General features: G+C 40.6%; 1 protein-coding gene across 2 annotated transcripts in view; it reads right to left on the reverse strand.

Annotated features, from left to right (window-relative positions):
• Nucleotides 1-551: 551 nt before the first annotated feature.
• Nucleotides 552-17021, reverse strand: part of SH3GL3 (SH3 domain containing GRB2 like 3, endophilin A3) — a 45827-nt gene continuing 29357 nt past the window's right edge. For both annotated transcript variants that reach the window (XM_005483402.4, XM_005483400.3), the window contains exons 2-9: nt 14769-14837; nt 14079-14151; nt 13447-13590; nt 12625-12758; nt 11095-11253; nt 8286-8389; nt 6937-7064; nt 552-1349 (exon numbers count right to left, since the gene is read on the reverse strand). In XM_005483402.4, the coding sequence (XP_005483459.1) occupies nt 1144-1349; nt 6937-7064; nt 8286-8389; nt 11095-11253; nt 12625-12758; nt 13447-13590; nt 14079-14151; nt 14769-14777 (957 nt within the window). In that variant the 5' untranslated portion in view covers nt 14778-14837 and the 3' untranslated portion in view covers nt 552-1143. The remainder of the gene's footprint in view (nt 1350-6936; nt 7065-8285; nt 8390-11094; nt 11254-12624; nt 12759-13446; nt 13591-14078; nt 14152-14768; nt 14838-17021) is intronic.

Consider the following 17021-nt stretch of genomic DNA (forward strand, 5'->3'; position numbering starts at 1 on the left):
GTATGGGCAACTGGCAAAAGACTACACCTTCCTCCAGGGCTGCTCACTTTGTTTGGTCACTGCTACAACTACTAAGCCAAGCAGGAGATGGTAAACAAAACCAAAGTGATTCTATCTGCATTTGGATAAGTACTTCTGATGCCAGACTTCTTCCTTAATTTAGAGGCTTTTCTGTTATGTTTTTAGTTATTGCATTTTTTTACAGCACTTCTTTCTCCTCCTTTCCATCCCTTTCAACTAAATATAACAAATAGAAATGTACTGAGTTCTCATTTGTGTGCAGTAGGCACCAGTGCTACTCACCCCTTTCTCTCACTGGAGTTCTCTACAAACCCTATGGAACTAGGAGCAGTTTGTACTTTGTTCCAAGGAATTTCTCTCTTTTCCTTCTGCTAGAAAAAGATGTTAACAGACATAAATGCTAAACAAGCAATAGAGAAGTAGCAAGATTATTCATGCATTGTTTTTGTCACTGAAAGCTGATCTATTCAGCAAAAGTGACCTCCTGCTCAAACAAGTGCCAGAACCATCAGTACAGAAGCAGCAACCACTTTTCTTACCCCACAGAAATATTTATTCAGTTTGGTCAGTAAATTATACCAATTTTCAATGCTGAGAACTTGTACTTAGTACAACATCATCTTAATATTGACAACAACCACTTTGCCTTTTGTCAACATACAATGCAAAAGATGAATTAACTTGTTCACAATAAATTATGGTGTGATAGATGAAAACAGCTCAAGGACATCAGTAACTTAGGAACTGGTTACAGTTAGCTTCACTAACAGTATTTTTTTAAATGGTTTTCAATAGCAAAATCATTGCAGCCAAAGATAAAAAAACCCACATACAATAATAGCAAGGAAATGCATTTTTGGAGCAACAGTGAGCTACCAGTAAACACTTCATACAGTGATCTTCAAGGCACAAAGCAAAAAAACTGGGTATGGGTTTTTTTGCAGGTTGACAAATCAGGGGAGGTGAAATTTTTTTGAATATAAAATAAATACATTTTAAAAAGACGCATACAAAAGTCAGTAAGTCAGTCAAATAGCAAGGCTTTCACAGAATGCCACACTGACAGAACATTTGTGAATCCATTTCAGTCATGAAATCATGTTCACAGCTTGAATGACATGATCACTGAGGCAAGGGAACTATCACTTCAACATAATTAATGGGGAAGAAGCCAGACTCTCCATTTAACATCCCCTCATACCAATTCTCATCAATCTGATTGGTCAAAGTTATGATGTCCCCTTCCTTAAATCCAAGCTCGCCTTCATTTTCTGGCTCAAAGTCATAGAGAGCTTGGCAGCAAGGCTGATCCATGTGCACTGACGAACCTGCCCCAGTGACAGAAAAAACAACCACATTAATTGAGCTTCACAGCATCCCACCAGCCCCTCAGCACAAAACAAGGGGTCACAAATGTAACCCTGCTGTCCTGTCAACAGCAACAGCTTTTCCATTGCTTTTATTCATTAAAATCTGGTGCTTCTACATTTAAAATACAAGATTAGTGATAATAAGTTTAACACATAATTGTTCCTTAAGTTCAGACGCTACTCCTCTTTCATTCCTAGCAGCCTTCCCTCTCAAAAGTATGTTTATCTCCAGCTGAGGGTTTGAGTAATCAGTTGTCAAACCCCATGTGCTCTCTGTGGAGCAGCTGCCAGAGGAATCGGAAGGGCAGGAGCTGAGAAAGCAGAAAAGTCAACAGGGGAAACGACAAGGAATCCTTTAAACAAATGGCACTGCAGCACACTGGTCCTGTGGGAGCACCTACCAGGGGCAGGGGCTCCTGCTCTGTCCCACAAACACAGCCCTGCAGCCTGAGCAGAGCCCTGGATTCTCACACCACACTGCTGAACAGGAGTGAGGTTCCACCCTCACCTGAGCAGTGACAGTTCTGGGTTACTGCTCCCTGAGCTCGAGTGCTCCTTTATTTTACACATCCTCCATCTGAACCAAGGCAAGGGCTATGGTAGAAACAAAGGCACCTCACCTGTCAAATTACTTGAGGGATGAAAACAGTTTTCTGATACAGTATGTGGCTGTTCTTGTGATTTGCACTGTTTATCCTAAAAATATCTTAATTTCAAATCACCCTTAAACATTAAAAAAAAAGTTAACCTTGTTAACTTGCTAATGCAGTAAATACGTTTTTAAAAGATATTCTCATGAAGGAGTATTAATTAGTTTGGATTGGTGGTACCAATATATATGTAACATTTGTATTTATTACTAATTAGAATACTTTTTATTAGAATAATTATGTTCAAATTGTAAAGCTCAACTCTGTAGCCAAGGACTAGTCCATGGTTCAACTATAGTTCAGCCATAACAGATTTTTAACAACATATGTAATGTATCCAAGTAAAAGTCTGGTAATTTGAAATACATTTATAAATGAAGACCAGGAGAAAAGGTTTAATGCTGCTGCCTTGTAAAGAGGAGTACCACACCTTATAGCATGACATCTCTAGGACACTAGTACTTATATTTAAATTATTCAGGTTGTCTTTTTGGGAACATTGCAGCAATACTCAAATATTCCAATCTTGAGTCTCCCAGCTGTCCTTTTTTACTGGGTAAACCTGCTTGCAACTGGTAATGCAGTAGAGATATAACAGCTAAAATGGCCAAAATGCATTTTAACCTGTTAATCACGGTAACACACAGGAAACTATTAAAGAGTAACTGCTCAGACTTTCCAGATAAAGGAATTAGGAGAAGTCTCTAAAGGAAACCAGCTAAGAACCAGTGGTGATCACTCAGAGAAAGCAGACAGGTGAAAGCATCTTTTTAATTGACAATAATACAATTGGGGGCAATATCTGGTGTTAAAACCGGAAAGTAGGAATTGCTTTTCTCTTTTGTGGGCATATTTTACCCTTGATAGCAACAGAAGCGAGCTTTTATTTATAACAATGGAAAAGAAGTGCCAAGAGAGACTAAGTAAACCTTCCCAGAGCAGCATTGTCACAGTGCCAGGCTCATCCTCTGGAAGGCTCAGGGTAGTGACAAAGTCCTACAAGAAGCAGCTAAATTAGAGCTACTCTAATACACTGCTGCAGGTGAAAGCTTGGTTGTCATCTATTTGCTGAAGGACTCCATGTAGAAAAAAAGATGATGAGCCAGTTGCCCAGCAAAAATGGACTGCTTGTGTTTAAAAATAGCAGTTATTTTCAGCCTTTGCCAGGTAGGAGTGGTAGCAGCTCTCTGGAGCTGTCAGCAGCAGAGGGCGGCGATCGCGGTAATTGAGTCGCTCCAATGGGGCTCGTTTGTTACTGCAGGCCAGTTAATTCCTGACACTGAGCTACCTGATCAGAGATGGATCACATTTGGTTCATTTTCAGCTCCAAAGAACTGCAAAGAAACGTCTGGCAGCCTGGAAAGGTTTTTAAATAATGGCCACAGCCAGCACAAGCAGTTTCACTCCAGGCTGTAGGATCGGTCAAAGTCTTCATTAGAGTCAGGCAGCTGCTGCTACTGTACAATCCAGAGAGACAAAGCTTCCCTGACAAAGGTAAGGGGGCAGCACTGCCTGACACACACTGCTTAACATCACAGAACTGCTGGCACCACTCCAGCCTTTTGCTGCCTACTTGCACAAATGTTGCAGAGGTTTTAGCTAAATAAATTGCATTCTGCTATTTCTGCCAACAGGGTATATGTTAATTTCCGACTCCATATGCACCTTCTTTATTTCTCCAGTTTACATCCCTGTCACAGTCAAAAAAGAACTGTCATTAATTTCCAGACCATTCAGATCTGCACAGCACAAAATCAGGGTAAGCAAGAAGCTGTCTGTGATTCCTGGAGTGTTACAGGATGAAACCATAAAGCCATTCAGTGATGGTTTGGGTTTTTTGTTTGTTTTCCCCAAAGGGAGGGTGTTACTGCCTGTACCTGCATCTACTCTGCCTTCTATACCATGCTGTATACATCAGGTTGCAAGACTGCACCTAAATAATCACAAACTGGAAGCTTGCTAGGATAATTAATCCCAGTCTCCCTCATAGCTGAAGTGAGTAAACACTTAGATGCTTATGTTAAATTCCAGCATGTGGCAACCAGATCCATATATTTCACATCATAGTCAAACCTGACAAACAAACTGAGTGAAAGGCATGATGTAATACAGCAATTAAAGAGTTCTAAAATGAGCCAGATGATGCTCACAGCTGCAGCTCATTAATGAGGATAACAATGAATTAGAAATAGAGAATTTTTTATCTGCATTTACTCAAAGCAGCCAAATAACTCGCAACAACATAAAAATTAAGTTTATGTGAATCTAGCCCTGCAAATGTGTGTAAGTCATAAGCAGTAAATATTCCTCACATGTTAGAGACTATACAAAGGAAAATAGTATTTCTGCTCCAAGAAGCTGATAGTTGAAAAAAATATTGTGGAACATGGGAAAAGTAATTCCCATGCTCAGAACTGTACCATGGCAGTTGTGCTGAATGTGTCACATCTTGCTTTGAACTGTCCTGCAGATGTCCATGGCTTTGCTGAGTACCAAGACACTACTTACCCTGAGGGACAGTACCAGAGAAATTAAAGATCTGCATTTTGATAGGGTTAATATGGAAGCAGGGAAAATGAATCATGGAAGTACTTGTGTGAGTAGGATGGGGAGGTCAGTTTCCTAAACAAAAAGAAAGTGATCACAATGCTACTTCACCATCTCATGGAGACTTTAAGACCTTTAGCAGTTTTGCTTAGAACTGCCTGGTTCCCATTTCTAAATCACAGATCATAAAAAAAAAAAAATCTCTTTCATGATTCTGATTTGAAAGAGGGACAGAAAGGTTTTCCCATTTATCATCAGGGCATATTGAGCCCACTGCAGTTCACAGAAATGCATACAGACAACGTGTGAGTAGGAACAGGAAAACTAAAGAGAATGAACAGAGATTTCAGTGATGATTTGTACCTGCTGGGGAGGTAAGCACAGCATCCACAGCTTTAGGAGCAAAAATCCAGCATACATGGTCTTTCTAATGTTAATAGCACTTAAGTATGGCAACAATTATCTCATATATCCTATTCCTCCTTTTCATCTCTTTTATGGTGGTTTTGTTTCCATTCTGACAGCACTAAGCAAGGGAAGCAAGTGAAGTGACAACCCCTCATTCAGTGAGATGCAAACAGTGCAACAGTCCATGGATGGAGTCAGTGAATTGAAGGGCCTTGCTCCTTCCCTATCTTAGTGATCAGTGGTCATTTATTTTCCAATTTTCACTGAATTTCAGCTCATTAAAAAAGAGATTTTTTTTTTTAACTAAGTGGGCTAGAAACAACCTGGAGAAGTCATCATCTGACTTTCTCCAAAGGCAGGATTGATTATCCTTAAAGGACATCCTGGAACAACTGCTGGATGGCAATGACAAACCACTGTAATGCAGTTTGACACACTAGCTTATATACAAATGCTGAATCTGAATCTCCTTTCTCCTCTGCACATGCAAAACAGGCAAAAAAAATCCTATATAATTTTGTAAGTAGTTGATAGGGCCAAAAATTTTTATGGTGATTTTTAATGAAGTTGCTATGTTTTTGCTACTTTCATCCAGATGTGCTGTGAAAATACCAAGGAAGTTACTGATCCCTACAAACACCTCCAGTGCTTTGGATGAAATGTGGCCTTGTGTCACAGCTCTTAGGAACTTGAGATAATGCACAGGGAGGGTTGTCTCCCTCATCCCACAATTTACAGCAACACAAAAACTCAGCATTCAGGCAGCACAAGGAGCTTCAAACAAATTGAGGAATCAGATCTCACTGGGTGGATTTATGCTGCCAAACTGCTGCAAATTCCCTTCAGTACACATTGCATAATGGTTTCCTCTTGTAGCACAGTGTAAGAAAATTCAAGAGACATTGGAAGGAGCATGAAGTTACAGCTCCAAGTTTTATTCTTTCAGTTTTAGTTCTCTCATTTCTCTCCCAACAACCTTTAAAAGGAACCTTTAAAAGACTGGAGGGAAGAAGAAATCAGAGAGTTAGAAAAAAACCCAAACCAACAAATCTTCAGGAAAAGATCCTAGATGCCATGCCAACTACAGAAGGGAACCTTTGGCTTACTAATTCTCCTCTATTTTCCTTCCAAATAATGTGTATAGAAAAATCTCTGTCTTTTTCATTCTCTTTCCTCTGCATATTGTCACTGGGGCTTTGTTTGGGGTTTTATGTTTGTTTGGGGGTTTTATTTGTTTCGTTTTTTAACTGGGCTGATCTCATCATACAATGTAGTTATTAAGGAGAAAGGGCAAAATAATTTTATTCATGAGATGAAGAAAAGCTGCTTTGATGTGTTATTAACACAACTTTCAAAAGTTGCCTTGTTTTTTTATGAAATCAGGGTCTTATCAAAGGAAAGGGTTCTAAGCCCTCACCAACAGGTACCTAAAGAAATTCAGGTCATACTTTGTTGCATAATTTAGGGGATAGTAAAGTTATAAGATGTTAAAAACAGTAGGGGTGCAAGTCATCTCTGAATTTTACATAGCTAATATTTGAGATCCTGTACAGATCATTTATGCTCTGAGACTGTGGAGAAAAATTAGCATCTGGAGATACTCCAGACTGTGATCAAACACACCCACTGTAGGCATCTGTCTTTGCAAGAAATGAACTGTTTTCTGCAAGTGCCTCTCCCTCTCTCTCCTCCCACCCTCAGTGGCAATTCAGAGACCTGAAAGACCAAGGAGAATGCCACACCTAAATTTCAGATGGTGAGAGTCTGTTGAGAGGAACCCTGATTCACAGCTCTGTTTTGAAATCTGGGAAACAATCTGGAGTCAGATGCACAGATACTGATGCCTGATGGATCCATTGTTCTCATGGTACAAGAAATACCTCAAGCAACAACCTGGCAAAACATCTAGAGACACATTAATTCTGTGGTGACGGACTCACCTGATGATTTTATGGAAGAACTATAGGCAATCCCATTGTGCTGCTGATTATCACCAATTTCCAGAGTTGTAGTTATTACAGGCTTTGGCTTAAATTCCCGCTTAGGCCGACTGGATGCTACATTTATCCTGTAGCACAGAGAAGAGCAGCAAGAGATTTACTTAGGAAGAAAGAAGGAAGAAATACTTACAGAACTGAAGCTCAGGTTAAGTGCTTTGCTGTTTGAAAGGTGAAGTAAGAAAATCTTCTGCTGGTTCTGGTTTTAGGCTTCTTTTGGTCGGTTTGTGTTTTGGTTTTATGGCATTGGGTTTGGTTTTTTGGTTGGTTGGTTTGTTTTTGGGGGGAGTGTGTGTTTTTACTAAAAACTGTTCAATTCTCATGCAATACTTAAATTTCAACAAGTCCCTAATTTATTTAATACTTTGGTCCTGCTGACAAAGGCATAAAGCTTAACAGCCTGAGTTTGAGAAGTGATGAGCACCCACAGCTGCCACTGAGTTCAGCACAAGTTGCAGGAATGAGCTCCCTGGAAATCTCAAAGCAAATGACATATGGAGAAACACATCCAGGACAGAGGCCCAGGGACTGCATCTCACACATGGCCCTTTTATTAGGGAATACAGGGAAAAAACATTTAGCCAGCAAAACTGTCTAGTACCTCTAGCTGTGTGTGCCCCAGCTGAGAGCTCCTTGCGTCTGGTCCCTCCAGCTGGGATGGCACAGGGTGTCTGCAGACAGAGCTGTCCTCATGCCAGTGCTCACAGCCCCACAGCCACCCTGGGCTGAAAGCCCCAAGCAGCTCTCCTGACCCTGCCTACACCACAGTGACATCAGCTCTCTGGTGACCTGAGTGACACACCAGTGACAGCAGCATTTCTCCCTTTCCTTAGGCTGACACAAAGTACCTGGGCCCTTCATACGTGTGTTAAGCACAGCTCTGTTCCTGGCCAGCTGGCTGCTCCTAACTGTGCTGCAGAATTTTGTTATACCCCTTAATCTCAATAAAAACAGGCCAACTTTCAAGCAAATCCTCCAAAACACAATTCCAAGTATGCAAGTTGAAATAAACCTCTAAACAAAGGGAGGCTGTCCCCATTAACCACCACAGATGGGAGAGGCTCCGCACACACTCAGAGCTCCCTGGGCAGATCCTGTGTTACATTAAAGTCTCCCAGCACAGCAAGGAGCTGCCAGGTGGCAGAGGTTTAAAGCCATGGAGCTCAGTCTGGCACAAAGCACAGCAAATGTGCATCTGGGAGGTGGTGCTACAAGATCTGTTGCTTCAGTGGCTTTCCAACATTGTGAAGCTGCAGAAGAGGTTCAGCATTTTCTGAGGGGTTCTGTCTTACCGGTTTTGCAGCTTGCTCTGCAGGTCCTCCAAAATTTCTGTGGATTGTTTATGGTAATCTAGTGCTGCTTCTACAAACACAGCCAACTGGCTGACCTGTTCTACCTGAAAGACAGAGGAAAATGGTTGTAAGGGCTCTGCAGTACATTTAGCAGAAGGATAAACAAACAGATCATTTAAAACAGACCTGGTATCTCAAAAGACCACAGTACCTTGTAGAGGTTATTGGAAAAGAGCACATGTGATTCCAGCAAAGAAATTGCCAGCTGGAAACTGAACAAAACTGAGGTGTAACTTCGAGTTCACTAACTCAGGGCTGGGTCCTTAAGTCATTTCCTTTCACAATGTGCAAATCCCTTCTGCTTTCAACTTCCAAGCCAGCTGTCTGTCAACACCCAAGCCCAAAACATTAAAGAGGACATGACCCCTCAGCAGGTGAAAGTGGAGCTTTTCTGATCAATGCTGGAAGAAATTACACTGTGACAGCTCTTATGACTCAAACCCATTAGTGTTTATTATCAATGTTTACAAAGTGCAGTTCTGAAATGATCTGGACTTACCTCACTAGATGGCAGCATTTATAAACTGATAAATGAAACATGATTTATATACTTGGATTTAAAACATATTAGCCAATCATTCAAAAATATGAATGATGAGGAAAGGGAGAATGTGAAGGAGAAAGAAAAACCAAAATATTATTATTCATGAAGTAACAAATAATCTCATTCCCCTAACACAAGCTGAAAAGTTCAAGCTGTATGGGGTATGGAGCAGTAACAGATATTTGTCTTCTTCAAGACAACATTAAGAAGACAGACCCCAAGAAGTCTGACATCTTTCCATTCCATCATGATGTCTTCAGACATTGGATCATAAGAAAATATCTGAGTAAACTTTCTACAAATGTTTTATGGACCCATGGCAGTTTTGTGTTATACTTTGTCTGCTTTTACTCAGTTAAAAAGATCATTAAAAATTCTGCCAGGACTACAGGAGAGCCAAACACTGTCACACAGCACAAAGAAATGAAATGCACAGAATCAAACCAACAGCTGAGACAATCCCATCACAGTCAGAAGAGAGCAATATAAACAGCAGAGGACAACACACAAAGTGCCTGAGGTTTGGATGTGTGGTCAGAAAAAAATGCATAAAGGACTGTCCAAACAACTCAACTAAGAGCTAGGAGAAATATGGAGCTGTGGATTAGGAGAAGAGAAAGCGAGACTGGGAAAGAGCCAGGGAAACTTGAAGGACTAAAAGCTACTTAGGAAGATGAAGCTGGGACTGGCTGTGTGGGAATGGCATGAAGATGGATCTGATAAGAAGTGAATGCAACAGTGTCAATGTGGGAGGTCTGGAGCTGGCTGTGCAAAAACCTGAGGAAAGGTGGGGATCAGGATTGAGCCTGGGAAAGGCACCTGGCAAGGTGGCTGGGAACCAGAGCTCAGAGAACAGACTTCAGGGCAAGAAGACCAAGGGAGGGAGACACTTGGGGAACTGGAAAGGATCAGAAGGAGGTGATTGCAGTTAAGATCTCCACAAACACAGTGAGACCATTTGGGGTTAGACAACAAGGCTATAATGAGAAGTTTTGGGAGGACAGACAGACTGGGTCACCACAAGACTGGAAGGGGAAGAGCACAGAGTTTTCTTTAAACAGAAAGAATAGGAAATGGGTATAGAAAAAACTTCAGAGGGATATACAGTTCATCCCCTTACCCTAGAATGCATAACTCATCTGTTTTCTAGTGGCTGAGCTAAGCCAGTTGAATTCCTGCACTCTTTTATCCTTAGTTTGGTGCTCTGACTAATGATAAACAGTACCTGAAACATCTGTCAGCTGCCCATGCAAGACAGAATTGCTAAACACACATCCTCTGCAACCAGGCAACTGGTAGTGCCTACAGTGGGACAGAGCTGAAATTGTTGATAAGAGCATGCTCCAGCTTTTGCTGCCCTCATTAACTTACACTGGCAAAGCAGCAAGAGGCTTAACTGCCTTTCACTAAACACTGCTGTAACAAATGTATCCCACTCACAAACAGTTCAGGAGCTACAGGCTGCTCTATAACTGGGTGTGCATAGAGAGAGAAATTGCTTGCAGTTACATCGTCCCACTTCACAGCTCCTCACTGTTGCAGTTTGCTCACAGAAGACAGCACACTTTTTACTTTGTGCCTTTCTGTGATGCTGCATAGGCCCAAACAGGTCCAGCTCTCTTTTCCTACAATTCTATGATTATGCAGGAGAAAGAACATCCTGCTATTCCTCTGTGTGTGGACAGAAGAGAGGATTATCCTGAATGGCCACAGCTGCTCCTTATTTAGACATAATTTTATGATGGACTTGGACTCTGAGCCAAAGTCCACATATCTGAGCCCAAGCCACAAATTCACTCTATGGACTTTGCAGAGCCAAAGAGTAATAGTAATGATTTTCTGAGGTAAAATCATTCAGAGACTCCACATCAGCAGGGAAGTTTTGACTATAAGTGAGCTAAAATTCAGAAACCTCAGAGGATACATGCCTTTGCTTATACCTTCACGCTCCCACTGATCAAACTGCATTTTACTCTCAGCTAGTCCTACTTGGCCACTCTATGACCATCTTTGTCCGAGTCACTGTATCTCCAGAAGAAATTCTTGAATTCTCCCATTCTCTGCTGCGCATTTAGAATTGGGAAGAGACAGACTTTCTGTTTTCAGACCTTACCTCCTGTGAAGGATGGGACTGGCTTTAACCAATCCCACACATTTGCCCCTCCAGGATGTACTGCAGCAAACAAAGATGAAGCACAGACTTACATCATTTTCTAAGAAATTGAACATGCTTCTTTCAGCCAGTTCCTTTGACTCTTCAAATTTTTCTACTGCTTGTTTAACTTCTTCATCAGGTATCTTTCCAAAACGCTTCTTTTTATAATCATAATCCAAGCGGCGCCCTTCCAGCTTCTTCAAGTGATGCTAAAAGAGACACAACATTTCTGAGAAGGACCAAATGGGACATGCCCAAACAAACACACTGTGATCTCAGGAAATATCAGTGATGGATGCAAATATATGCAGACTTGAGGAAATACAAGGCTCAGAGACTTGTACAGTCCCTCCCTATGACCCAAGGCAGCACCAGCACAAAAATGAATGAAATTTTAAATAGAGCCCTTCAGCAGCACTTGGGGTACTGGCAGCCTTGATTTGCCTATTTTAGACACCCATTTCATGGACTTCGCTAAATGTGCCACAGCACAGATTCTCTGAGCTGTGGAGAGAAGCAGGATCCAACTTAAATATTTGTGCATTAACATACTCTACATATAATTCAATTTTACATTTTGAATTATCTTCAATATGACAACTAAAAGTTAAGGGGTTATATTCCCCTCATAAAGCAGTGCTCCAAAAAATCTTGTATTCTTCCTGTCCTTGTTATGTATCAACTTGACACTTCTATCTGATAAAACCACACAAGATTTTCTGTTGCCAAAAATCCTGGGACTGACAGACTCACAGAATGGAGTCAAAGTGACAGTACAAAATGCTCATTAAAGCTAACATCAAACAATTTATTTTCATCAGTTCAGAAGAACACAACGGAAAACAGCTATGCTTCAAAGGAGACAGCTACAGACATTACTGCTATCTTTCTGATAAGCTTTCCACATTCATTTATGTGTAAACAAATAAAATAACTTCCATTTCTGCATTTCATCAGGGTTTTAACTTGCCTATTACCCAAATTCATTGGAATCAACAGACTCAGACAAAGACTGCCTGGATTTCTTTGAATTGTCACATTGCAAATAAAAACACTGAAAAACTCAACTCTTAAAGGTTAAAAATGTGTTCCTTAGTATACTGTATTTTCTCTTATAGTGACATATGGCACTTCAACATTTTATGACACTACTCAGATCGTTCTGTGTTTGCCCTGAAAAGCCTTTTTTAACAGTTATATTCATTCTCCATTATAAACAGCTTTAGGCTGACAGAGATGGTAAGATAGGATAATCACTAGCAGTAAATCACAGCCCACTCACATGTTCATAAGCATTAATAAAAATGTTCATTAAAATAAAACAGAAGAAAAATAAAGAACATAATTCTCTTCACTCTGCTTGTACTGACTGTACAAGCAAAACAGCAAATTGAGTAAGTTAGACAAGGGAGAGATAGTCCAGCATTCATCCTAAGCAGATTTTGTCACTATTTTGCTAGACAGAAAATCTATTACAACAAAATTTATTTACCTTATTGTTTTCAAGAAAAATATCTCAGGGAAGTAGGGTTGATTTGGCTCTGATTATTGCTAAGTGAAGCTCTACCCTGAAAACTTACCCCAATCTCTTTTAAGTCTTTATCCTGCAATAACTGTAGAGGATCAATAAAATTTTGTTTGACATTAATATCAAGAGAGTCCTTCACTTCTGCCATTTGCTTCATGCTCTCACCAGCATCCAGTAGTGCAAGGCCTGTGGTAAAGAATAGGCTCTTATACCTCAAGATATGTAAAAGCAGAACATTTGTCTTTTAAAACAGCCATTTCAAATAGATATCTTTGTATCTGCTGCAGTCCCTTGAAGAGTAAAAAAGAAAATAATGCAAGTCATGTTTGTTCTCTATACAAAACTGGAACTAGTTCTGTTCTAGTTCTGTTCTGGAACTAGTTTTGTTCTGAATTACATTTTGGGTTATTTTTTTCCCCAACAGATATCAGAGGAAAAAAGAAAAATTTCTCCCTACTGTACACAAGTTATTACTAAAACAATCATCCAGTGTTACTGTTTATTTCTTTCTACAATAATTTTTCCTTTAGTTTACTTCTCAAATTGAGTAGAGCCATTTTTATATAAAAGTTAAAAAAAATAAACTGTATTTGAGATTTGAGAATCACTCTAAATTATTTAGGTTTGGTGACTTAGAAACTAAAATGCTTAATAACAGGGATGATCAGCCAGCATCAGTAACAGTGTTATCAAATCCACCTGCAACAGAGGCAAACGTGCAGGAGCATTCTGCCTCTGAGCTGTCAACCATCCCCTGACGCTGCACTTAACCTTCTCTCTTACCTGCAGTGGCCACCTACACAGGTTATGTCAGTGAGTAACACTTTGCAAAGGACTTTATCTGAAATCTTGGCAGAGGAGATGCACAACTCACCAAACATAGACTCATCGCCCAGCTCTCTGCCATACCGTATCATGCAGTCTCCCAGGAGTCCCTCTGTCTGGGGGTAGCCTGTGGCTTTAACTTGTCCTCTGATCTTTGACATAGTGTTCAGCATTCCCAGCTTGGCCCTGTATGCTAAGAGGGGCACAAAAAGAAAAAAAAATTAAAAGTGATAAAACCAGTTTTAAAACTCATCTATTTAAAGCAATGAATCATTTCACAGGCAAAGCCACGAAGCTCATCTCAGACTGGTGATTTTTTGTTGTCAGTAACTCACGGTCCAAAGTTGAAAAAATATTCCATTCAACAATATGGGTCATATGAAACTAGTTTTTATTCCCAACTAAAAAAGCATCATTTCTCCAGGCAAATATTTACTGACACTCACATTCCTTTGACTAGTCCTGGTTGTGAGCTCCTTGATTAGAAATACTGCAGACAGCAAATGCAGGACACAATCACAGCCAAAGCCAACTTCCATTCCCTCTTGCTTAGAAGAACTTTGCAGAACTCCACACAGAAACCTCACAATGATGACCTAATTATCTTTTATTTACCTAAAATAATTTCCAAGTAATAAAACAATGTTCATGAGAATCCAACACCTATTGTTCCTATCCTACCTGGATTTGGCTGAAGGTACTCCGTGGATTTGGACAGAAGCTCTGTGACAGCTTTATTAGTAATATCAATTTTCTGAAAAATAAAAGTAAGTCTACTATGAACATTAAAAATACATAAAAAGACAAGAGCAATTAAAAAAAAAACCCCACATAACAATTGTAAAAGCAGAAACTGGCACTAACATTGTTTAATTTGCAACACAACTCATCTGTGGATAGCAAACATATCAATTTCATGTAAACTTCTGAACGTGGATTTAAACCAAAAGATACGATATTTTACCAAGATAAAATCTGGCCCAAGTAGTCAGGATGTTATCATTGATTTTATCAGACGCAAAGGCTTTGTGATATTTACAAAGTCTCATTAACAGCACAGACTTCTCTAAACTCCCACACAGCCAGAGGAAGGCTCCTCCTGATGAAGAGGAATTTCTGTTCACTGTCGAGAGGTGCCAGTGGAACCTGATCTCTGCTCCAACAGCCTTTGTGGGTGTCTCCTCTCCCTTGGCTGAGCTGACAAAGCTCAAGGACAAATTTGCATTTATCCTCTATCCTTTGTGTTTGGAAGCACATTATAGGGTTTCCCCCCCCAGGTAAATCTACAATACTATTCAACCACTTGAAACATGAAATATTTTTGATTCTGCAATAGCTTAATATTGAAAAACATAATGTGACTTTTCTTACCCTTTCCATCTCTTGAAATTCCTCATCTAGCTTTGTTCCTTCTGCTCCACTTATTTTTTCACTGAATAGCTGTAAAAAGATAAATTTAATACACAAAAAAAGGTATTGCTATTTAATTACAGAATAAATATCTCTGAGAGTTACAGGAATTGACTCCAGATCAGAAAATAGCCAGCATCCATTTGAGGTAACTGTGCAGGACAAAAGTAAAGAGTCTTGGAAATGAAGCCCTCCCTTCAAGAGAGACAAAGGTACCTGATACCGATTTAGAACAAGCAAACAAAAAAATGTTTTCTCATGCTTGAAGAGCTTGTACTCTACAGGCATGACCCACACTGCAGATTTCAGCACAGGGACCAGTCTGACTGCAGGTAAATCCATAGTAACCTTTTCAAGTGTGTCTCTGCAGCTTTGTACTTCTGAGTGCCTTCTGTGTGCCAGCAGGTTCAGGGATCTAACTCCCATTGCTGCTGCTGGAGTTGTGTGCAATTCCGTGGAAGGAACAGACTTGTGAAAATGCTTCACTGTGAGACTGAGTACCTTTGTGACCAAAATAAAAATGCCAGGTGTTCTTCAAAAACTCAAAGCACCAGTTTCAGACTGATTTCAGTAAACCTTCTGAAAAGGCTAAAAGCTAACCAATTTGGTGTGAGAACTCCAGACTGTTGGACCTGACTGTGGTCCTCACTGAGTAAATCATGGCCAGGAATAAGCCACTGAGCAGAACTCAGCCATCTGCTTCCTGCAGTGCATGGTACCTGCACTGTGACAACATGAAAAGAAAGCCAGATCCTCACCCAGTGTGAAACAGCCTTTGAAAGCATCCCTCCACTAGACAGTGATTTAACACATATTCAACATTAAATTCCTTCAAAAATACCTAACAGTTCTCTGTTTTAATTGGCTTTTATCACTGAAACTGTCACAGTGTAATGAGAAATCCAAGCCTAGCTCACTGAGTGCTGCTGGTCCCCAAACCTGTCCTCAATAAAGTGTTTTGTTTGTCCTCAGCACCTTCTAAAAGGGAATTCACTGAATTAGAAGGGCCCTGGGGACTTGCATAACCTGAAAATGGGTCAGGGCTCTGAGCAGTGCAATGGTTCCCTGTTCTCTGCCACTGGGCACGGCACAGGTGAGGGGGGAGGACACTGCCCTGCCAAAAACCAGCAAGGAGCTGATGAAGCAGAGCTGGGAGCTCAGCAGTGGCTGACCTTGCATCAATATCACTGCTACCACACAGAGAACAGTCCTGCTTAAGGGAAAATGTGAGTTCAAAGAGAGACGTACAGCTAATTATTCCTATTGGCTTTAAAGCAGCACTCACAATCTCCATGTTTAATATGCCAAGAAGCACACACACTTGTCAGGATCATTTCTCTTCCAGAGCACTGACAGAACAAGCACAAAAGCAGATAAAACAGATGGAAAAGCCCAAATACCAGTGATCTCCTGTGGGTCATCATCTTGCTGCTGTTAAGACATGACAGCAGAGGAGTGACCTGAGGTCACACGAGGAGCAGGACACTGCCCTGGTCTCTGCAGGAATGTCTGAGCAGGCCTTGAGCAGACACAGAAAGGTACATGACAAGGCTGCATGAAAAGCAGGAATTCCTGTCAGGAGTTCTGCAGCTCCTCCACAATAACAGTTTCTGTCTCCTGTCTGTGCACTGTTAATTCCAAAAATAATCAATGCCATTTTCCACAGCCTCACACATGTCTTCTTTCTCCAGCAGACAAGGAAGAGATCTGTGGTTTCCCAAAACCCTTTCCAAAGGCTGAGTGCAGTGGAGGAATTACCCTTCTCAGGCTTAAGCTGCAAAACCCACATTCAGTAGCCCACAGCTGCCCCATTACAGATAATTCATTTATATGATGGTGAAAAATAAACCTAATGAAGTAATGTGATTGACTGTGAAAGTGTAATCAACAATAAAATTCTACATCTATTTTACAGTGACTTGTGGACACAACTCCTCAGAGCCAGCCAGGGGATCTGCAGATACTGTTTCATACAGACTCTGAAGACAACCTAACACCCACCTACACCTGGGGAGAAAGTCCTGAGCATAACAAAAACAATTCTGTTAAAAAACTTTCCCAATTCTATGCAAACATTAATGATACTGCAATTTGTAGCCCAAGGACACACTTCTTCAATGGTATTCACCCTGAGCTCTAATAGCCTTTGAAAAACAATGCTCCATAAAAAATGATTCCTCAAAGTCTGTATGCCATCTGAGCTACTCACAGTAA

This window comes from Zonotrichia albicollis, chromosome 11 (genome assembly GCF_047830755.1).
Source record: "Zonotrichia albicollis isolate bZonAlb1 chromosome 11, bZonAlb1.hap1, whole genome shotgun sequence".
NCBI classification, from domain to species: domain Eukaryota; kingdom Metazoa; phylum Chordata; class Aves; order Passeriformes; family Passerellidae; genus Zonotrichia; species Zonotrichia albicollis.